Source organism: Astatotilapia calliptera, chromosome 8 (genome assembly GCF_900246225.1).
Source record: "Astatotilapia calliptera chromosome 8, fAstCal1.2, whole genome shotgun sequence".
Classification (NCBI taxonomy): Eukaryota; Metazoa; Chordata; class Actinopteri; order Cichliformes; family Cichlidae; genus Astatotilapia; species Astatotilapia calliptera.
In genome coordinates this window covers 17293465-17316415 of record NC_039309.1, presented here as the reverse complement: position 1 = coordinate 17316415, position 22951 = coordinate 17293465, and the positions used below count along the sequence as shown (strand labels likewise).

The 22951-nt window shown below is 40.6% G+C and overlaps 1 protein-coding gene across 9 annotated transcripts; it reads right to left on the bottom strand.

The window, feature by feature from the left end:
- Positions 1-665: 665 nt before the first annotated feature.
- Positions 666-21941, bottom strand: frmpd2 (FERM and PDZ domain containing 2). 9 transcript variants are annotated; one of them, XM_026177143.1, is made up of 28 exons: positions 21722-21940; positions 18353-18477; positions 17575-17738; positions 17238-17303; positions 16960-17139; positions 16770-16845; positions 14500-14587; positions 14057-14213; positions 13028-13099; positions 12519-12693; positions 12295-12430; positions 12069-12207; positions 11647-11799; positions 11337-11522; positions 10686-10845; positions 10368-10560; positions 9512-9600; positions 9223-9303; positions 8456-8563; positions 8059-8175; positions 5555-5763; positions 5306-5404; positions 4583-4676; positions 3107-3192; positions 2236-2431; positions 1565-1779; positions 953-1019; positions 666-872 (listed from the first exon to the last, which is right to left on the bottom strand). In XM_026177143.1, the coding sequence occupies exons 1-28, from the start codon at positions 21730-21732 to the stop codon at positions 835-837; spliced, it is 3480 nt and encodes a 1159-aa protein (XP_026032928.1). In that variant the 5' UTR covers positions 21733-21940; the 3' UTR covers positions 666-834. The 9 variants fall into 9 exon arrangements, with proteins under 9 accessions (XP_026032928.1, XP_026032931.1, XP_026032929.1 ...); XM_026177146.1 differs by having other exon boundaries at positions 953-1016; XM_026177144.1 differs by having other exon boundaries at positions 9512-9597.
- Between the last annotated feature and the right edge of the window lie 1010 nt (positions 21942-22951).

Below are 22951 nucleotides of genomic sequence, written 5' to 3'. Positions count from 1 at the left end.
GATAGATCTCACAGTGGGGTATTGGCAGGAGAATTATGATGACGCGTGATAGCCCCTAGCAAGCTTCTGGTACAGTTTTGGAGGGTTTTGGTCGATCTTCTTATTTAAATTGGTTGGTTTTCTGGCACCAACCAAGCTTTTAAGCATAGTCTAAAACTTTTAATAGGGTTGAGTGTGGGGCTTTTTAAAGGTCAGTGTTAGTCTGCCTTATCCATTCCAAAACACAATCTACATCAATAACATTATTATTTCTCATTATCCAGACACTCACCTATACATCAGATATTCTGTGCAGACATAGCCATACTGTGTCTCCAGCCTCTCTGCTCTTCTATCCCGTCTTTATTTCTTTGAAAAACAAAGATAAACTTTCATTATTAGTTAGAAGCACAGCCTCTTAATCTAATAAAAGTTACATTCCTTCATGTCATGGCACGTTATGTAAGATGTTAGTGTTAGCAACATTATGCCAAATTACAATGTTAGTTATGTAAGAGCAGTGTTTATCCCTGTGGACTATCAAACACCATTAAATAGACTTTCCAGTGTCTTTCTGACAGTGATAAAAAGTGACCGTGTAATCACATATGACAAAACTCCCACAGGCTTTTTATCACAGTGTTGCTGTCAAGTCACATCAGCTGACGCTGTGGAACATTCCTGACCTTTCTACAGTGTTGGAGTCCATTTATGAGATCAGCTTAATGTTCCTGTCAACTGATCAAAACAGCTTTATCGGCCGTTCTCCCTACAGTCTCCGTCGCCACTCCCTGCTTTGTTCTAAAGCACACGGTTGCTTCAGATGATGCTGGCGAAGCAAGACGATGAGGTCACTCATGAGCCAGCGAACTGATCAATTGTAGGAAGAATCCCTGGTAAACAGGCAGACAAGTGGGTGAAGTCGGTGCATGTAGAAACGTGTATGTGTGTGTGTGTCAGAGTGCGTATTTACCTGGTGGAGGACGACAGAGGGTCAGCTGGACTTCAGGTGGAGAAGTTTTGAAAAGCTTTAGCACCTTCTGCAGGATAAATAGTTGATAACAAACAAAAATGCATGCAGATATTTTTGAGATTTTAATCATCGTATATACTGCATATAAACCAAGTTCAGTAGCATTCATACATATAAAGTCCATCGTATCGTAAGGCTATATCTGATTTGAATGGAAGAAAATCAAAGCCCACTAACAAAATTAGCAAACACAGATGATTAAGCTTAAAGGGACGGTTCACACCAAATTAACAAATCTTCCCTCTTGCCTGCAGTGCTGTTTATCCTACAGATTGTTTTGGTGTGAGCTGTCCACTTTTGTAGATATCAGCTGTAAAAATGTCAGCCCGCTCTTGAATATAACAGAACTAAATTGTACTTGCCTTGTGCTGCTCAAAGCACCAAAAAAGTACATTTGAAAAACTCAGCAGTGATGTCTCTTTCCAGTAATCATGACCCAGTTACTCAAAAAGATTCTCAAGTAAATCTCAATGAACATCTACCACAAAATCTACAGCCCCAAGGATGAATTTGCATTTGCACTGCCTACTTTAATTTAGCATCTCCACATACTGGATAGGACAGCTCCTTGAGCGACTGGCCATTGATGGCCAGCAGGACATCTCCCTCCTGGATTCTGCCGCTCTGCTGAGCAGGCTGACCCGGGAAAAGCTGCTTTATCCGGACGAGGCTCCCAAAATCTCGGGTGGGCGGGTCCAGCTCACACATCAAGAAGCTGAAGCCCAGCCCACTCTCATTCTTGATCAGAGTCACTTCCTTGGTGTTGTCTTTGAGGTCGAGGATAGGGCCAGTAATGGGATAATGATAAGGTGAAGCATTGGAAGGGCAAAGGAGAAGAAGAAGGAAGATAGAAGAGTGTGTAGTAAATGCCTTCATTCAATAACGTCTCTGTTAATTCATGTTGCTTAAATGCTTACGAATATGTTACACCAACTCCTAAAAGTTCACTTATTCACCTATTCCTTTTTCCTTTTTTTCCTCTCTGGAAGGATTATGTGATAGGCCAGTCTGAATCTGTATTGTTTGCTCTTCAGTCAAGTCAGAGTGATGTCTCCTGTTTTCCCCACTACACCTTTTTGTGTAACAGTTTTTGTAAAGATAGTGGTCCAAAATCCCTCCTGACTAACTACATGAAACATCTCATTGATGTGCTTGCCATTAAGCATTTTGTATTAATTTTGTATTAATGTATTAATTTCTAAACCTGAGCTGAGGTGTCGTACCATCAGTAACAAAGCTGTACTCGTTGGGCCGATCAGATATCGTGTTTAAAGTAGTGCTCACAGATGAGGAGCTGTTGAGTCTTAGCTGGCTGGTAGATGAACTCAGGCTCGGATTGGATACAGTGCTGCTGGTGTCAGCAATAAGAGAGACCCTGGGTAGGTTGACCAACTCCCTCTCCACAACCAAGGACACTACCTATGATAGAAGAAGACAGGACAAGATTGGGATTTGGTTAAAAAAAAGGGGGGGAGAAGGAGATATGAGAGTAACAAAAGGAAAAATGTAAATGGATGGCCACGGTGGAACAGAATTCAGTTTGATATGAAGCAAAAAGATGAGACCGAAAACTGACAGGATAAATCCATTTGCAGCTGGACTGAAATGGAATTCATGTTGGATTTCTACTAATGTGGCTCAGTCTGGACGCTGTGCTCGCTCATATCTCATCTTTAAGTGTCTTTGGAGACACAATGACCACAGGACGTAGAACTCAAATCCAGAATCATGGAAGTGAACTAAATCCATCTTTATACTGTCAGGGTATTATAGTTGGCACCATGGACAGCAGCAATAGACAGAGTGCAGCACCAGCACTTTAGTGAGAGATTATTTTAGACCTTACTTTAGATCGCTTGAGATCCAATAAAGATACAAACTGTATCTAATATGAAGGCAAATGATTTTCAGGAGTTTTTCTGAGTCTGAGCACACAAATCTGATTCTATAATTTTGGATAGTTCATCATGCAGTAGTTGTTTCTCACATTGACATCCACAAATCCACATCATTAGTATGGCTAAATCATAAGTCACCATCAAATGCAGACACTGGTAATCCTTGGTCCCTTGTAGTCGCATTTCATGAATTTACCTCCCCAGTTTTACTCAAGCACTCCACAGCCTGCTGGTAGGTGAAGCCCTGGAAGTTAGTGCCGTCGATCTCCAACAGTCTGTCACCTGAAAATGAAAGAGTTAAGAAACAGTTAACTCTTACTATAACACTTCTTCCTTTTACAATTACAAATGTGTGATATTGTAGTTTTGACTCCTTTGTGCCTCCGTGTTATTTGCTTTTGGGTTGTTGGTTTTTTTTAATTTATTTGATTAAACCATTAGGTTTTAGCATTGCTTGATTTAACACAGAGTGTAAGAGATGAGAGATGAGATAGCCTTTATTTGTCAGTTGCAGTTGCTCACAACCGAGATGACAGACCTTGCCGACCGTACATACAATACACAAACATCACATTGGGGAGACAGGTCAGGCTAGGTAGCAAGGGGGAAAAAACATCGAAATGTGTAACACAAAAGGATAATCCAGGAATGCACAGATATCAACACACCATAACACAATAAAACACAGACAAGCAACATAGGAGAGTATTCCAGTGTGTACAGCTGATCTGGGAGCGCTGCAATCTTCGATTGCGCCTCCAGCTGATCCGTTGTCCACATCGGATGGGAGGTAAGCAGGAGGCGTTGGATTCAGGGGAGGGAGGGTGATAGTGAGGGCGTGTCAGTATCAGTGTACATGTTTCGTGTGTGTGCATGTGTGTATCCCGTGTTCAGCTGAGAGAAAGTGTCACCACGCCCGGTTAAGCGAAGGTCAACAGTCTCCAGTGGACCCAGGTGGCCTTGAAGGAGGGACAAAGAGTTCTGACAACAATCCTGTTATCATGGGAAGAATTTGTTGTTCCAGTCGGCTTCAACCTTGGCAGGACTTCAGCTGGCGCCAGGGGGGCCGCATGAGTGAAGCTGATGAATGTTTGGGTTTAGTGCGAACAACTGCATCCAATTTTTACAGTTGGTCTAATGTCCATCACTGGTCACCAATTATCTCAATTCCCGTTGTTCTTCTCCAAGATCTTATCCATATTGCGTTCAAAACACAGTCTGAGTACTCAAAGCCCTGCTATCGTCTATCATGTCTGCCAGCCTCATAGGATTTTGAACAGCTGTAGCCGCTTCTTGTTCTTCGATAAGCCAGCTCCAATCAGCTCGAACTCTGTTATCGTGGTTCCAAATTGGTAGATGTCGTTCATTGTCCTCCGTCGAGAGTGTCGCCAGACACACGACGCAACCGACCATCGAGTATCCGGCAGCAAACGTCTCCGCAGGACAATCGGGCTCTCCCAAGCCTAGCAGGGTGTCAATTCCATTACAGGAGCAGTTGATCAAATCCATAATTCTTTAGGTTTTAGAGAACAAGACTGGGAAACTCTTTGAGGGTTCGAGTTAGACGAGACTAGACAAACACATAGAAGCAGCAGCAGGGAAGATAAGAGAGGGAGAGGGAGAAAGATGTGTCCACCTCTTCCGAGAGCCAAAGAACAAAAGAGTGTAATACCTATATGCAAACGTCCATCTCTCTCAGCAGCCCCTCCTGGAACAAGGCTCTTGATGTAGATTCCTCCATTAGGAAGGTTAGTGTTGATGCCACCCTAAACCATCATTAACAGAAGACCTTAGTTTAACTTGATGACAACATAGATATATTGATAATTATACTGTGATATACTGATAATAAAGTTGCTTAAAAAGTTTATTTTGAATAAAATAGGAGAGCAACCTCTGTGATAGATTCTCAGCATATTCCAGTCAATCTGGGTCAGTCTCTTTGCAATGGAGAACTCAACTCAGCTGACTGTCAACTGGTTGTATCCTAGTTATTTTCCTAAATCGTCCATTCTGCGTGTTTTTATTGAAGAACATTTATTAAAGGAGCTTTAACTACAAAGTACTTTACAGTGTCGTATTGCTTACTTTTCCAGTGCAGATCAGGTCAAGAAAGGTAACTCTCTCTAATCCTGTCAGACCATAGATGTTAATAAGATTGGCTGCAGTCTACTGCTGGAGATGAGCTGCTGTACTAATTGTCCTCCATGACTGTCAAGCCTAATGTTTTTAATCGAATTATTCTTCTTAACACGTTAGTTAGATGCGTACAGGCTATTGAACGCTAATACCAAAAAAGCTATTTTCAAAATCTCACTTTGTAGTCCACATCTTAAAAATGGGCAATACCCTGCCCAATCTGTTCATTCTATATTCATTCATGTCACAAACTTACAGATATGCTAATGCCCAGATTTCCTGATATCTTCCTGAGCTCCATGCTGATCTCTTCCGGCTTCACGCAGTTCATAGATGATGACAGAGAACAGCTATCCTGAACATAACACAGACATTAACAACACAAAGTTCAAGCTTCATCCTTACCTCACCTGAAGTATGCTTAAAGAAGGTTGTTAAAGAGATATTTAGCAATTAATTGTGCAGAATTATCACAGTTTAAATCCCTAAACTGCTTGGATGTTACCTGTGTACTGAGAACTCGAACTTCAGGGGGGAAGTGTAGTTTCTTGCTGGTCTTTGGCGTCATCATGACTGACACAATCTCATCGAGGCTATCATCTCTCGATCGTCCATCTGTCATTAGTGTTGTCTGGGATATATATTTTCTCAACCCAGGAGAACGACAATTATTACCGCTGGGACTGATGGGAACTGTGGATAATGGCAGCGACACTGTAAGAAAGAGAAACAGTATTCAAAGAATCGTAAATGAAAATGTACAGGATAATTTTGCAACAGCAAAGATGGTGGTAGTGCAAAAACTTTTTAAACCCTACTATAAGTGAAAAAAGAAGGGTTTAAAAAAAGTAGGGTTTTTTAAATTTATCTAAGCTAGCTAGTTGCTAGAGAGCATATGGGAGAAGGACGCAACCCATAACAACAATGCTCAGTGGCTATTGGACCAAAGAGCAGACCATGTCAACCTTCCTGAAAAGGGTCCAGTGACCATCACAGTGGCATATATCCAAGAAATGGTCCCAGTGTGAAGAATTACATCACTAGGCCCTGATATAATTCATGCCTACTGGCTGAAAAAGGCTGACTGCACTCCGTGAGCATCTGGCAGCACAAATGAACCAGCTGCTTGTAGATGAGAGACACCCGGAATGGCTAAGTTGAGGCCGGACAGTCCTGATCTCCAAGGACCTCCAGAAGACAACAGACCCATCCAACTAGCAGCCAATAATCGGCCTCATTACCACATAGAAGCTCCTGTCAGGCATCTTAGCAGCTATGATGAACAGGCACATGGTTCAATAAATGAGCGGGACACAGAAAGGAATTGGCAGGAATACCAGAGGGGCAAAACATCAGCTACTGGTAGACCAAGCAGTCGCTCAAGACTGTAAGACCACCGCCTGGATTGACTACAAGAAAGCCTATGAGTCAATACCCCACACATGGATGCTGCAATGCCTAACTATACAAGATCAACAGGACCATGAGAGCCTTCATCAGGAACTAAATGGCAGCACTAATAATGGCGCACGATCTGATATCATCGTGTTGGTGTTGTTCCCAGATTAACATAGTAAATGTTGTTCCAGGATCAGCATTGCAAGTGACCAGTCAGAATGTTGTGATGTCATACTTTTGTGACTTCGGGAAAAACCGCCATAAAACAAAAAACTGTACTTAAGCTGCGAGAAACCACCTCTGTCCGCCGATCAACGGACCCTGACCCTAACCCTTTAATAAACGCTAAGCAGAATTGACGCCCAGCTGGAAACACCTCACGCAAGTCGAGCTGCCCGAGATTCACAGAATTTACAGAAAATGTAAAATTTTTGTGATTTATATCATTATCGGGACAATAGATATCGTATATCAGGATATGAGATTTTGGTCATATCGCACAGCCCTACAGCACAGGAACAAAATCTCGGCACAAGATCCATAGAGGCTGAGATCTACCACACCAGGCAAGACCCCAGGTGTGGGCTGTGTAATGCCCCACATGCCCTAAAGACAATCCAGCACATATCAGCAGGGTGCAAGATGCAGGTAGGGCATACATGGAACGCCATACCAAGTGACTGGCATAGTACACATAACATGTGTGCCATGTGTGACCTGGAAGTCCCGAGGTCAAAATGGGTAGTCAAGAATGACCGAGCTAAGATCCTGTGAGACTTCCAGGTACAGACAGACAAACCGGTGATGGCTAACCAACCTGCCATGCTAGTGGTGGACAAGCAGAGGAAGATGGCTGTCGTGGTAAATGTAGCTATACTGAGCGATAGCAAAATCAGGAAGAAGGCTGAGAGAAGAGCTCGAGAAGAAGTCGGGAGTGAACAGTGATCCCAGTGGTAATCGGAGCCCCCTGTATTGAGTGCTTCTGTAGTCTCTTTTTGATAGCTAGGTCTATACAAGCTAGCACATGAACTGAAACCTGACTAGTAACAAAATAAGTCTGTTGGGTACTTGCTAGTCTTGCAATCTGTCATCAAATCTTCTTGAAACTCTTGGACAGAGCAACAGTGGGCAGTTTCCCATTATAAATACTTATTTTTTAAACAAAGTTAAACAGAATCTGCTTGAAAAAATATTGCTGGTTTTAAATAAGAACATGTAATAAAATTATTCATTTACATTGATCTGAATCTTAAAATCTTAAAGTATACAAGCCATTTACGTAATCCTGTTTTATGTTTCTTTTTTTTAGGACTTTAAATGTAAGGCAAAGCAGAAAGAATGAAATGCTAACACATATTAACACTCTCAGCATTAAGTCAAAATGGAGACTGCGGTTTCAAGCTTTTTATAGTGACAATGGAGGCTGGAAGGTGGAATCAACAAAAAGCTGAAATGTTGCTAGCAGGCTAAAAGGTAGAAAAAAATAAAAACCAGCTGAATCCTCAATATTACACATAAAAGTGGTCAAAGGTCACAAGTACTCAAGTATTATTACACACATACAGTAACCACACACACACATACATCCATACACACATGCACACAAAGCACCTTTCGGCTGTGAGATAATAAGCTGCACCTCCTCTGGGCTGTTTTGCATGACCTCTGCTGCCTCGCTGAAGGTAACACCTTCCAGGCTGATGTGGTTCAGAGAGATCAGACGGCCACCTGTAGGCAAAGGTCATGGTGAAATTAAATGGTGCTAGTGTCCAGTGACAGTACATGTACAGACTACATGTGACCTCAAACACCCCATAGACACCTCAAGTGCCATCTTTGTCCTCCTTTCTTCTTACATGCCACATATTCTCTGCATCATTTTTCTTAGAATAAAAGACGATGCTGGATGAAACAGTCAGCATAATATATTGGAATCCGTTTTCCTTCTTTCTAAGTGTTTTATGTGGTGTTACTTAACTTTAAGTAAAATATCCACATGAGTCCATACCAGCTCTGATGCGTCCATCTTTATCAGCAGGTCCACCAGGCACAATAGAGGCTACAAAGATGCCCAAATCATAACGCCCTACTGTGTCCTCGCCAACTATTACTATACCTGTAAAAACATAAACCAGATGAACAGAGAGTTTGTTGGGTTGAACATATTCCAGAGGAACCATCTGTCATGGTCCTGCGACCATGACTCAGTGACTTTATGTTTATGTTCTTTATTGTTATTACTTTCATTATTATTCATGGCTGTTTTGGGATGGTTTGTGTTTGGGATTTTAGACACTGGGTTCTGGGTTTGTGCTCCCTCTGTTGGTCCCTGGTGTTAGTGTTCCCCTGTCTCGTCAGGTTAATCAGGTCCAGCTGTTTCCCCCACCTGTGTGTGATTTCCCAGTGTCTCTTCGTGTACTTATAGTGTGTGATTTCCTCTGCTCCTCGTCGCGTCGTCTGTGTTCATACCTGGTGTAATCCCCTGCGTGCTCTCCCTGCCGTTCTCCCTGCCGTTCTCCCTTCATGCTCAGGTTTGCCACTCCTTTGTGTAGTTTCTCCCAGTTAGTTCATCCTTAGTTCTGTTTAACCATCCCCACTTTATATTGGATATTATCAATAAATCACCCTCACACCTGAATAAGTGCTGCGTTTATTTATACAGAATAGTACTAATATGTAGCAGAAATGGCACAGTGATTGTATCTAACATGTATTAGTTATGTCCAGCTGGTTTTGAAAACAGCATTTTATATATACAAAGTGAGTTTAGCTTACCTAGGCCAAGCTTTGGGTCTTTCTTTAAGGAAACACATATAACTTCTCTCTGAGATGGTGTCCCCAGTTTAGTTGGAGTTTCTACAAAAAAATATAGTTTAACAGTGGAGTTAACATGTGGGAAAAGCAGCTGTGTTTCAATGACTTGATGATGGAGCATTAAATCACAAGGCAACCAACCAGAATTAAACATTTTTAAGATGCTGCTCTATCATAAGAGTACTTGGTGTAAACCACCTGTCATATGTCGGTTAAAGTGGCTGAAAGTGTATTTGGTTATATAGTGTACCTTGGGCTGCTGGCGAACCACAAGGGGCTTCAGATCCACTCCTCTGAGAGCACGATGGTGAGAGCATAACACTGCTGCTGCGCTGACTGCTAGAGCAAGCATTAAATAAGAAACACAAAGCACAAAAAAATTACCCGTGGTAACTTCATGAAAGCTTTAATATCTTTCCTCTTCTATTCACCTGTCTAGTACACTTTTATAAAAATAATAATCTAGATAAGGATTACATAACTGCAGGAGAATCACTGACATTCTCACGAAAGTATGGGCCATAAAAGCCAATTGCTCCTCTGTCGTTGCTACAGTTATGAGATAAAAAGCTGATGACCCAAAACATTACGACCACCACTAGTTGGTAGTCACGTTGCACTACCAGCGCAGCTCTCACAAACCAAAGCATGGGTTTCTGAAGCAGTTCTGTAGCATTAGGCATCAACACGACAGCAGCAGATCCTTTAAGTCCTGTAAGGCGTGACTTGGATCAGCATTCTTCCAGCACATCCCCCAGCATGCTCTCTCCAGTTGGACGTTTGTCCCTGCCTTAGGTGTCGCTGCCTGTAAGTACTCACCACAAGCCTTGCTGTTTCAGAGATGATCCAACCCAGGTGGCTGGCAGCAACCAGTTGGTTCTTGTCAAAGTTACTCAGCTCTTAACACCTGCCCATTTCTGCTGCATCCAACACATTTCCTACAAGAACCAACTGTTCACTTATCATCTAATATATCCGTATATATTAGATGCTACAACACGATCAGTGTTCCTTAAGTGGTCATAATGATTTGGTTCATCTGTAAATTGAATGTTCAGTGCGGGAAACAGCGTTATGCTTGTAAAAACCGCTGGAAAACAAAGTACCTTTGCTCGTTGAGGCGCTGCTGTTTTATGCGGGCCTCGATCTTGGCTGTGACATCATCATACAGCTTGGTCATGGACTCATTCTGAGGCGTGGTCAGACCGCTGTCATCCTGAGGGGTCTCAGAACATGAGAAAGACTTAAGCTGGCTGCTCTGAGCACGGCACACTGCTGCGTACTGCACAATATTGTCCTCTGGAGAACAAAGAGGCAGAAGTCATCTTTAGTATTTGGACAGCAGAGTAGACTTTATGGTTGTGTTTTTGTTAGTTTCTTGGTGTATTTCTTCACTGAGACAGAGTAACACTGAAATAACTAACCTGACACCAGGCTGTGGCTTAGCTGACGGGAGTTCATCTCATTGTTAAACTTGTGTTGCGCTGAACAAAGGTTACAAAGGTATTTGGCTATCTTCGACCTCTCCGTGATGAACGTGTGCTTCTTCTTGCTGCCCCGGCACTCTACTACAAATTTATGCTTCTGCGGAAAAATGAAGGAAAATTTTCTAGACCATGAAAGGAAACCGTGTGTCACTCCCATAGACTGTATAAAACATGGAGGAAGGTTCCAAGTCTCATTCCTAATCAGCAGAAGGCAACTACTCTGGCTGCAAAGAGATGTCTGGTTGTGTGGAAGTCTATGGGCAAATGGCCCTAAGCTCCTTTGATTCATGCTCTCAGTAAATATTTTCCCGCTAGGTTTATGGTCTTAATAACTAGTTTGAAGTATTATGAAAGTACTTTTTGAATTCCATTACTATCCAGAAGGATAACTCAACAGGTTGAGCTTAAGGTCCGGCCAACTTTGTGATGGACAAGCAGCTACCATGAAAGAGTATGGTTTCAAAGACCTAATACGGTGATAGCCAGAACTTATTGAGACTTAAGAATAGCTTAGCAAACAACAGCTCCATCCTTTACACAGAGTTTATGGTCACTACCAACCAATGGCGAAACCATTACTTCACTCACATAAGACGAGATGGTTGCTGTGTCCCTCCAATAGAAAGTCTGAGCAGTGGATCTGCTGCCATTTTTCACCTCATAGACAATAACACCTTTGGCACAAACCCCAAGAATAATCTCTCCGTCTGAAGGCTTTTTCTCTCGTGTCACACGGTGGAACGAAACGCCGTACTCAGGCAATTGTTGACATACCTAAGAAAACACAAAGCGGTAACCACCATTTCTGTGAGACTAACAGTGGTCACAGCTATGAAGATACAGTAAAACACACTGCATCATTATTTAAATATTGTCACAATAAAGACAGGTTTGATACCTTGAGAAATTCAAGTTCTGATTCGTCGGTGAGCATTTGAGCATTGTTGGTGTGAAGTCGCAACAGCTCCCCCTGAATGTAAGGCAAGGCACATTTCTCCAACACGCTCTTGGAGACATACTCATCAGGGCGGTAGTAGCCCCTACCATATACCTGCAAAGAACACCAGATAACAGACTTATGTTAATGCTATTCAAATAATTTCTGAACAGAATTAAAGGATAATGACATCATCAGGATCATAAGCTAAACAATAATAATCAAAATATTCACCCCAAACTAAGGGTATGATGGATAAGCAGGATCTATAGAAGCACTCTACCTGGATTCCAGCTTGATCCAATCTATATATGAGTTACTAACTAACTATAGTGACGGCATATAACTACATTCTAACTATAGTTTAGCTTCAGGTACAGAACCTCAGGCATGGAGTCTCCATACTCCGTCTGCATGGCCAGACCTCCTAGGTACAGAGCAGTCTCCTCATGACAGGACAGCCTGTCCTCCAAAAGATCTCTCCTAAGCTGGAGGTAATACTGGTGTCGGGTCTGTTTGTGCCTGATGGAGAAGATCACACACACTCAAAGGTTTCTCCCTCAAACTAGGGCTGTTGGCAATAATCGAACAGGGGGAAAAACAACATACAAAAGAAGAGAAATGTCGTTGATGAAGAATTTGACCCTGAAGAAAAGGACAAAGGTGGCAGTAGGCACTTTTTTCCAGCTATCTGGAGCAACTTTAGAAATCTTGGTGTCGTTGTCCACAAAGAAAAACTCATTATCTGACCAGAGAAGAGAGAAAAGAAAGAAACTTTAGTGACTTGATAACGTATCAGTTACAGCATACCAGCACCACACAAAAACGTTTACCATCAATGTAAGCAAGGCCGAAGTAGAAATGCTCCACAAGGTTGAAGTGAGCCACAATCATGTCAAAGACGTCTCCTCCTCTGGATTTCACCTCGCACCTGACAAGGATGCTCTGGCCATTCGGCATTACAACACTCAGCTCTCTTTGAGTGGTAGGAGATTTCCCTTTCTTTGACTGCAAAAATAGAAGTTTGAGAATATCAGATTTTTATCTGTCTAATTAATCTAAGAGGATTGATGGGTCAATTTTGGTTGTAGATGAACAAAATAGATTATGAAAGATATAATTTTTTAGATGAATAGACAAAATATTCACTTTGCAAAATATTACTCTTCAGAATTCTATAATGGATATTTTGAAACTAAACTGATTAATATTCCATTCAACCAGAGACCAATGCAACTGAGGAAAGCACATCAAAACTGTACTTGAGTAAACACATTTAGCAGTATTCTAGTATTGTGTGTCCTTGAAAGAAAATCTCCTAAAATATCAGGACTGTACTCACCACAATGGATCCAGGAAGTTCCAAGACAACCAGCGGCTCATCCAGCACTCTAATAAACTCAGGACCCATGTCCTGCAACACAGGAAAATGGAGAGGAAAATATAGTGTCCTTAAGTAAGAATACTCATTACATAGAATGGCACTTTTCAGAAACATATACATATTACTGGATCATAAGTATTAATCCATTGTTGCTTGTATATCTCTTTAATGTTCTACGTGTTCATCATTCTTATTATTTGTATTTGGTTTTGTGGTTTATCTATAATAATGTAATTCAGCTGTAAAATAATAAGTACACTTTAAGGTAAAGGGTACAAAGCATGACATTTGTAATGAAAACGTAAAAGCAGAAAGTGGCACAACAAATACAAAATACAAGTATAAATACAAATGTATTAAATTTAAACTTTATTAAAGTAGCTGGGACATGGGGGAACTATGGTACCTTGTAGATACGCCACTGGAGGGTTGTGAAACTGACAATTTTACTGTGTGATTGTGGTACACACAGGAAGTGGTGTCCTACTCAATTTGTTAAGGGAAAAAAGTCTGGATGGCGGCATATGTTGCTCCAAATCCTTATCCCTGTAACCCTTGTTCCTTCTCTAACCTATGCTAACAGAATATCCCATATTATTTTAATTTTTTTACTTTTGAAGACTGTTTTCTTGAGTCTTGGCAATCAGTGAACAAAAGAAACAAACATTATAGCTAAAACTGAAAAATGTTCTCATTGTTGAGAATTTTGCCTACTTTGTCTTTCACAGACTGGTGAACCCTTCACTGTCAGCTTTGAAAGGACCTTGTTTATCTTGGGTGCTTCTTTAAGGTCAGTTATGTTTCTGATTCTGATCAATCTAACAATCAAAACCTGTTTAAGTCTGAAATCCATTTAAAAAGACCATATTTCTCAATGTGTTGTAGTAATAACTAAATATATAGATGATTCACAAATTACATACATTATCACAATTATTTTGGGAAACATTATACTATACTATAATATAATGTCACAAATGCACTCACCTTTACTTTCTTATCATTCAGACTCATTGAGGAGTCAAACTGTGTGAGGGATCTTGAGTTGGCATTTCGATTACCATCCATATAAGGACTACCGGGGCTGCGGTTCAGCTGCTGCCAGCTGCCGTACCTCTCTATTTGCCGGCCTCCCAAGGGAATCCTGGGGAAAATTAGATTTCCATTCTCAGTCTGATGGCAGGTGAGATCCGTCACTCATGAGATGATAGCTTGTGCACACAGGAGTAACATTTTGATGGAACTAGCTTTGTTAAACACTCCTTTGGGATTTGACAACTCTGTATGGTTTCTATGTCTTTTTTAGTTATTTTACCACACCTTATTTAAGCAAATACATTTCACTGAACATGCCCACCCGTGACGCAAACAAAATAGGATTTAAAATGTGGCAGAATGCTGTTATAAGATGTGTAAAACACATTTCATACCCTGTGGCATTAGCTGAATAAGATACCCCCGAGAATGTTCCGGACATCTTCTTCTTCAGCGACCATGTCGAGTTACTAAAAGAGCTCCCTGAAAAATAAACATGTATGTCACATAAAAGCTGAATATTATTTTTAAAATATGCTTCTTAGCTTTCTTGCAGGATAAAGACTGATACCACTCATGTCTAACATGTAGTTAGCTTAGCATATTAGCTTAGCCTGGAAGCAGGGACAAGCTCTGTCCACGGATGATGAGACTTCTGTGGCTCATTAATGAACACATTTTATATCAAAATCTATACTTTATCTATACTTTAAAAAAATATCAACTTTTGTTGGTTTTAAAGAATAATGTAGTTAGATTTACTGAACAAATTAGGTTTTCTTCAGTTGAGTCCTTTGTGTTGTTTCAGTGAAAAACTGCACCCGCGATCCTCACAAGGACCAGCAGAAGAGAATGGATGCATGGATGGAGGTTATGTAAAGGTTAGACTGTGTTTTACTCAAGAAACTTGTGACCCACCTGTGCAGGCTTGCTCTTATTTATTTTTATCTCTTTATACTATTTTAATTTGGTGTATACTTACTTCTGTACTGTAAAGCACTTTGTGAATTCTGCTCTTAAAAAGCACTATATAAATAAACCTTACTTACTCTAAAATTCTAAACTGATTTACTGAAAAGCCATTGAGTTAACCAGCCACAGTATTCTGCTGAAATAACACAAATGACTCAAGTAAATTTATACTGTTGCTTGGGAGTTACTTAACACAGTTATGTGTCTCTAGGACAGTAGGAAAGGGGATTTCCTTCAGGGGGCCCCGAAGGAACAACATAACTTTCTCTCTTTTGTTTAATTTAATATTTAGCATAAGTTAACTCAGCAAGCAGAGCAGTGCACACAGTCAGGAGTCAAAATTGGGACGCTGGCACTTGACAGCTAGCAAGCTGAAAGAACGTAGAATGACACAAATCAGTGAGAAATGACAAAACTCTTAGGCTGTGTCCCAATTCAGGGTCTGCACGAGTACTATAAGTACAAGAAGTGCGGAAGTGAGAGGCTTGTGAAATGGGACGGTCTACCCTTCGTCGCGCTGTTCAGGTTGCCTAGCAACCATGATACTAACCGCAAGAAATGTTTCATACAGCTTTGTGTGACAGAAATGAAGGAGAAAAAATGTTTTGTTGGTCATTCATTTTTGTCATGACATCACTTTGATTAGTTGAGTATCTGAGGCTGAGACCACGTGACTGTAAAACATGATTGTTGGGCTTCATTCCTGTACTGAACAGTCATTTCAAGATTAGTTAGTAAATAACAATTAGCTAATGTTGGTCATGAGACTAAAATCATCTCACTGTGGTAATGTAAATATAATATGGACAATATTATATGTATTGTCCGATTATTATGATATATATATTTGTAGAGGCTTTAAAACCAAGTTAACACTGAAAGTCACTAATGTTACATAACTTTGCCGACATGTGGCCAACAGCAATGTTTTAATGTTATTAAACATTTGCACATAAATAAGTGACATCCTATTCAGTACTTACTTTTAACAGTTCACTCTTCGGCCGCTCCCTCCTGCAATATTTTGCGGCAAAATTATCCACACCCACCGCCACGCTATGAATTGTGGGATATATGGGACCACGAAGCGTGAACCGGACCATGCTTGATATTTGGGGAAATCAACGGCGCATTTGGAGTATGCATTTGAAGTACACTTCGAATTGGGACAGCCGTCGTCGCGTGGCGGTGACGTAATCGCACTTAAAATGCGTACTTCAAGCGTGCAGACCCTGAATTGGGACACAGCCTTCGTGTACCACGGAAAATGTTAGAGAAAAGTGGGACAGACCATAAAGCATGACTCATCTGAAGAGTACCTGTCCTATCAGTGCCACTAGAGGAGTATTGGTTCAGCACCAATCAGCACTATAGTTAGGACTGACATCAATCTCATGCTATTGTAAAGCATTGTTAGGTAGTGTACTTTGACCAGACCTTTGACAATCAACATTAAACTCTTTTTTTCCTCTTCAGACAAAGTGATAACTGATGAAAGACCTGCTTTCCCCCTATTAGGTGGACCTCAACTAGATCTACACTTTCACTAATGAGCACTAATGAACTATACCTGCTGAATGCAGCAGCTTTACATTTAATATACAGACATGAAAGTGCTATTGTTTTTCTAATGCTTTAAGCTAATAAGACTTTTCAGAAACATTACATTTGACAATTAGAAGCACTTTCTTACTGTGTAATCTGTCCCGGACCACTTGACTGCGGTCTGTTAGCTGGGATCCATTATCAGCCATAGAGACGTGATCAGCCTGTAAAGAAATCATTGTCAAACTCAAGGAAACAGAGTTATCACAAAAATCAAAACCAGACATGATCTCAGCTAACCGGCGGAGCTTCAACCTAAACACTTAACCACTACTCACCGAGTTTCTGTAAACATCCTCCACCAGCTGCCTAATAAGACGCTCTGCAGGAGGAAGCATTGAAGCCTTGTGGTGTAGCTCACAGGTTTCCAGCACCGTTAGCAGGTCCGTCCTTCTCAACATCATGTCCTCGCACATGCTCAGTAGCAAACCTTCCAGCTCAGCACTTATTTGGACTGGCTGTGGAGAAAAATACAGAAGAAAAGCAAAATGAATGGCACGCAAGTGCTAAGAATAAAGAAGAATGAGATTACGGGAAGATATAAGAGGAGGAGTACCTGGTTGTGAGGTAGGTGATAGTCAACACACCAATAAAGAGTCATCCCCAGTGAGTATACAACCATCTGAAGAGTAGATACACACCAAATACGTGACTACTAAATAAGTTAACCTGAGATTTCATTGTTATCTACAATTTAGAGATTATTTTTTTTAATCCTACGAGGTATCATGCATGATTTCCAATTATGGTTTTTCTTTTGGTCAGTGCAAGATTTTCCAAATTTAGTCAGCTGCATATTTAGCAAATTGGCCACAGCTGTGCTTGTGGAACATCTGTTTTTTGGAACAAGCACGCACTGCAATATAAAAGACCTCAAAGCAACAACAACACACCTTTTCGACTGCAGTCCTCGAGGAGGCGGTGTGACCCTGCTGGACTTCAGGGGCTGTGAAGGAGGCCACGTCTTCATTTCGAGCACAGCTTTTGAAGGCCAGACTCCCGTTGGCTGAGAGCAGCACTGAGCCTGGGCTCAGCACGCTGCTCATGTTGCCTGAACCTAAACGGAGAGCACACCACAAGCTTGTCACCAGCTCGAGAGATTTGATAAAAAGAGATTTCTTTGAATAAGATCATGCTTTCAGCCACAGTGTGTTTGTTATTGAACATTACTTTTGGACTAGAGAAAGAATATCAGAGATACTAAATGTAACTTTCAGATCTGAAAAGGGGGTCAACGAGAAGGTGACTTCTTTGGGCTCATGGGGAAAGGGCCCTCAGTTTAAAACATCAATAAACTTTCATGTATGGAAGCATTTACAGTCTTGGTTGCTAGTTTCAGGTCCTAATAATTACAACATGATTTTCATTTTGTACATTATGAGCTCCCTTAGCATCAAAAGAAAGAAAAAGTAGGATGCATACAGCTGCCTTACCTCCTAACTGACAAATAGTTAGTCTATGACTATGAGTTGTCCCCTGGTTACTTTGTAATCATCTACATCGACCGTTTCACATCGAAAACACCATGGCAAACGTGAAAGGTTTCAAAATGGGACCTCATACACTAATGAGTACAGTGGCTATATCCATCTTTATTGTACAGTCTATGTTTTAAATCAAGCCCTGTCCTTAAACAGTTGTGAATTTGGGAAGGTGATGAAGGAAAGTTACCTTTTTTGGAGATTTCGAGTAAGGCATCAGTGGTGGCAAGAAGCAGACACCAGACCTCATCCTCATCCAGCGGTGAGCCCCGGGCCTCCAAAACCTCTGCCAGGGTCACAAACGTACCCATACTTCTGGGATACTCAAGCAAAAGAGACAAACCCAAAGCACCCCATTACCAAATTTTTATTTTATTGCAAGAGAATAAGGCTCTTTGTTTCCTTATGTTACAACGTAAAAGTTCAGGTGTTCATCTACACTACATTTTGTGAAATAGACTCATTTTAGATGAAATACTCAATCAAATGCCATAGAAGCTTTCTGAAAGTTGATTTTTCCTTTTTTGTGTCATTAGAATTATATTTAAATGAAAGCTCTTGTGACAAGTGCTTAGCGTATTTTCTTAACAAATCATACTGATATGCACATCTGAAGATTAAATGAAAGATAAGGAAACAGAAAACGTTAGATGTTGTAAGTGTATTTTTGAATCAGTTTCTTTATCAGTGCTAACTAAGAGCCTGCTGAGCTAAGCGTGGTGATCAGCACATTTAAAGCACTTATGTGCGTAGGTTAAAGGATTTCTGAAGTGCTAAATTACCTTGAGAAGCTTCCAGTAAGTGAAAACATCCGGTGTACTGAGCAGGAACATGAAACACGGCTTATTGCTCATCACTATTATCAATTTCCAATCCTATAAATTTAATATATGTATTTTAAACAATACATACTTAATACAGTTCAGGAAGATATGCAGGATGGGTCACAACTGAACACATTAAAATGCAATAATCCTTGATTTTTACCTGCTTATATTTACTTTAACATTGGCTTTAAAGTTCCTAAATGTTAGAAAATCATATAAAATACATTTTGAGTAAGTGGGATTTCTTAAAGGAAAAAATTGGCATTACTAGAAGAAGTGCTAGAAAGGCTTTCTTTCGGTTAATAGCCAGAAAAAAGGCAAAGCTTTTGTTCTTGGACTCGATCAGAACAGCCCTCCATGACTCACCGTTGGAAAAAAATGCATCTTATGCTGGGTATTACTGTAGCCCCTCAGTCTTTTTATCTCCTCTCACTTTAAGACCGCCCATCCTAAAAGGCCATCTTCTTCTGATTGGCTGCCTGTCAGGAGGGTGGGGCTCTCAGCATCTCTCACTGACATCACACAGACTCCAGAGCAGAAAAAAACTGTCTGAACTTGAACCTTTAGTGCTGTCTGAAGCCTGAGTTTATGGCTTACAGGGATTACTTGTACATTCTGTAACGTCATTATTTGAAACTTTGGCTATTGTAACAGTACGCCATATGTATATGACAGAATTTAAGGGAAAGCACAAAACTGATTATACACAATTTTTTTTTTTTTACAAAAAACTTATCATCATCAGCAACAACAAACCTGTCAACAAACTTTGTAGCAAATAACAAGACGAAGGAGAAAACTAAGTTACTATTTCATTATAGTACAGGGAATATAACAAGCTGTAATGTAACCAGATTAACAACCTAAGACATTTACACAACATTAATAACTTATAAGGTTTCCTGCTTTGTTGCCACTGCAGTATAATAAAGGAATAAAAGCGGAGGCATGGAAAGTTGTCGAGGCTTTATATATTGTTTTCACGCTGGTGTCTTTAATTTACTATATTTATTCATTCAGTTTATTTTTAGGTTGTGCTGGTGGCAGGTTCTTTGGCTGGACAGAACTAAAGTTTGGCATACAGTTTATTCCATGACCTTCCTGACACACGAACAGCATTAAAACAGTGACAGAAAGCAGACAAGATCGATTGCCAAGTAACCCAAGCTCTGTTAATCAGGTTACGTGTGCTTTGATTTAATTCAAGATGACCTAGGGTCAAGCGTCTGTGTGGAAACAATTAGTGTGGCCCCTTCTTACAACATGTCTATTAAAGCCAGGGCGGTATCCCAGTCATCCACCGTGCACAATACCAGTAACAACTGGAGAACTGAAGAAGCTTAATGGAATGCAACGAAAATGCCTTTCATTTTTCCTGCAAGTCATGTCAAAAAAATTCAGAGCTGAACACGGTTTATTGTTCATCGCCACTGTCATTTTCCATCCCTATTCTCGAGATAAGGCAATGCTGAGTTTCAAACGATCATCTAGGCAGCTCTTAAGGCCCTTTGCAGACACGATTCCAATAAGTTTGGGCTGTAAAAGGAAATAAATGATGCAGGACTTTTATTGTACATTGCTTCTTTACTGCAAATTAAGCACTTTTTTTTTAGCATGCTGTTCTCTCCCTGCTGACCACTGCGAAGCCATGCCCAGGTAAAGTATTTTTCAGGCATGCCACTGCCTCACACTTGACCTTTTGGAAGTCAAGGGTGGGTGTTGCTTAGTGATCATGTATAGGCGTGATTGGGGATCAAGCTGTCGGTCCTCAAGTGTATACATGACATAACTGAAATTCTTGCTTTCTGCAGTGAATGGTGCACTTTTTCAGATATATGTAGAACTAACGTGTTTATTTCTTTAAATAATGTCGGTTTTTCTGTTTATTTCTTCAAAGATTTACTTAACCAAACTAGCTTACTCCATTGGGGTGGCTGTGGCTGAGGAGGTAGAGCACTAATCAGAGGGTTGTGGGTTTGCATGCCAAATATTCTCGGGCAAGATACTAACCTCAAGTTGCTTTCAGATGCATCAATCAAACCTATACTTTCAAAGTAGTTTTACCCAACACTGAAAATGCCTTCAATGAAAAGCCCTCTTTTTTAAAGATGTTTTATTGGCATGCAGACACATTCGTTGACACAAATAAGGCAAAGTACATCAGTTGATTTAAAAATCACAGCTCCAAATAAAAACTCCTGCAGAGAAAGTAAGTCACTGCATTGCTGACATAAATGACAAAAGTCACAGTCTTTCTCTTCACACAGAGCACATGATGAATGACTTCAGTTGCTCTGTGTCACTTACACACAAACAGATAAAAATGAAGGCGGCTCAGTAAAATACTCCTGTTTTTCTTATTAATAAGCTGTATCTCACTCACTGTGTGTGGGATTGAAATGGGTGTTTTCTGCCTTCCTCAACCGCTCCCTGTTCTGCAAACTTACCAGCACTGTTCTAGAATAAAAAGTGAGTAGCTATAGCAGCTGACACAAAGGATAAAGTACAAAACATGCTGACTTTTGGTGACAAACTGTGTGACTGTACGCAAACACACACTTTTACACTTTGTCGGATGAGCGCTGCTCAGGCTATAAACGATAAAATCTGCATTCCACGCATTATGGAGCCTACCTTATTTCATCCAGTATCTGGAGAGATTCTTCTTAAGTTCCTTTCTCTGAACCTAATCCTTCCTCCTCTTATTCATCCCTTGCTGCCGTTCCACCCACCTCTCCCTCATCCCGGCGCTCCCGTCTGGCAGCTCGTGACACCCCAGTCATCTCCTCATCACAAGAAAAAGAACCCATAGCACAAATTTCCCCTGTGCTCGCATCTAATGACGTGGCCCTCTGCGTTTTCCCTTATTTTCTACTATTTTTAGACCGGGGAAACTAAGAACATAATTGGATTTGCAGGGCAAGCTAACAACAGATGGGGCAGCAAAGCACCAATCCATTGTAGGCAGCACTGTGTTAATCTGATGCTTCAACTACTAGTGACACATTAGGTTAAAGCAGGAATAAACACAGTGTGTTCATGCAGCTACTGACAGCTTCATGTGACTTCTCTAAAAGTGATTTTCTGAAACTTGGATTTATGCATCTGTGGACAGGCAAGCATTATGTTTCATTGGGCCCAGGTTCTTTTGTTTAAAGTATGCTGACAATCTACATCATTAGTAGTCAGCTTTGCGTTTAAAAACTTGCAAAATAACAACTCGGTTGTAAATCATGTAGGTTACAACCTCAGATACCTCAGTACTATAAAGTCCTGTAATTAGACAGGCTCAAAAGTTAAATATTCCTTGAGAAAACTGTGCCATTTTGGGGAGGCAGTTTTATATATATTTTTTGTCTGCTTAATTACTTCTTTTATTACCCTAACATATGAAAGAGCACTTCGTAGAGACGTCTGCATTTCCCCCATTCTCTGCCAGAGTAAGCTTTTTTTTTCTATATAGACAACAGGATGAAGTGTGGAGACAAGGTACTGACAGGACAAGGAATGGAAATTGATTTAATAAACTTACTATAATAAAAAATGGATAAACAGCTAAATAAAAGAAGGTAATTGATGTGTAAAGCTGTGTATAATTATATATTAGAAAATGTGGGGCTGGAATGATAAATATTGCAGTTCATAAGCTATGAAATAGCGATGAAATATTGAAGTCCACTGTGTGATTTCTTATTTCGAGGTGTTGATCTGACAATTGGGCATCACTGATTAGCGCTGCTGCAGTGAGCAGGTCAGTGAAAATGGCAAAGAAAGATGGAGATAGTGAGCTGTTGTGTGAATCTTTGTGGTGTGAGCCCGTCTGTGTACCATTCTCTTACTCAATGGGAGACTGCCTCTCCAACACCAAATCTGTGTAGGGTGCTGAATAAAATGTCATATGTATTTTACTTATACATAATTTAATTATATGTATGGGATATATGTTGATTTTGAGGCCTTGA

Coding starts and splice junctions, on each gene's coding strand:
- frmpd2 (XM_026177143.1), bottom strand. Junction 12,694..13,027: donor AACTTCCTGGATCCATTGTG/GTGAGTACAGTC, acceptor CTATTTTTGCAG/TCAAAGAAAGGGAAATCTCC. Junction 1,020..1,564: donor TCAAGGAGCTGTCCTATCCA/GTATGTGGAGAT, acceptor TTTATCCTGCAG/AAGGTGCTAAAGCTTTTCAA.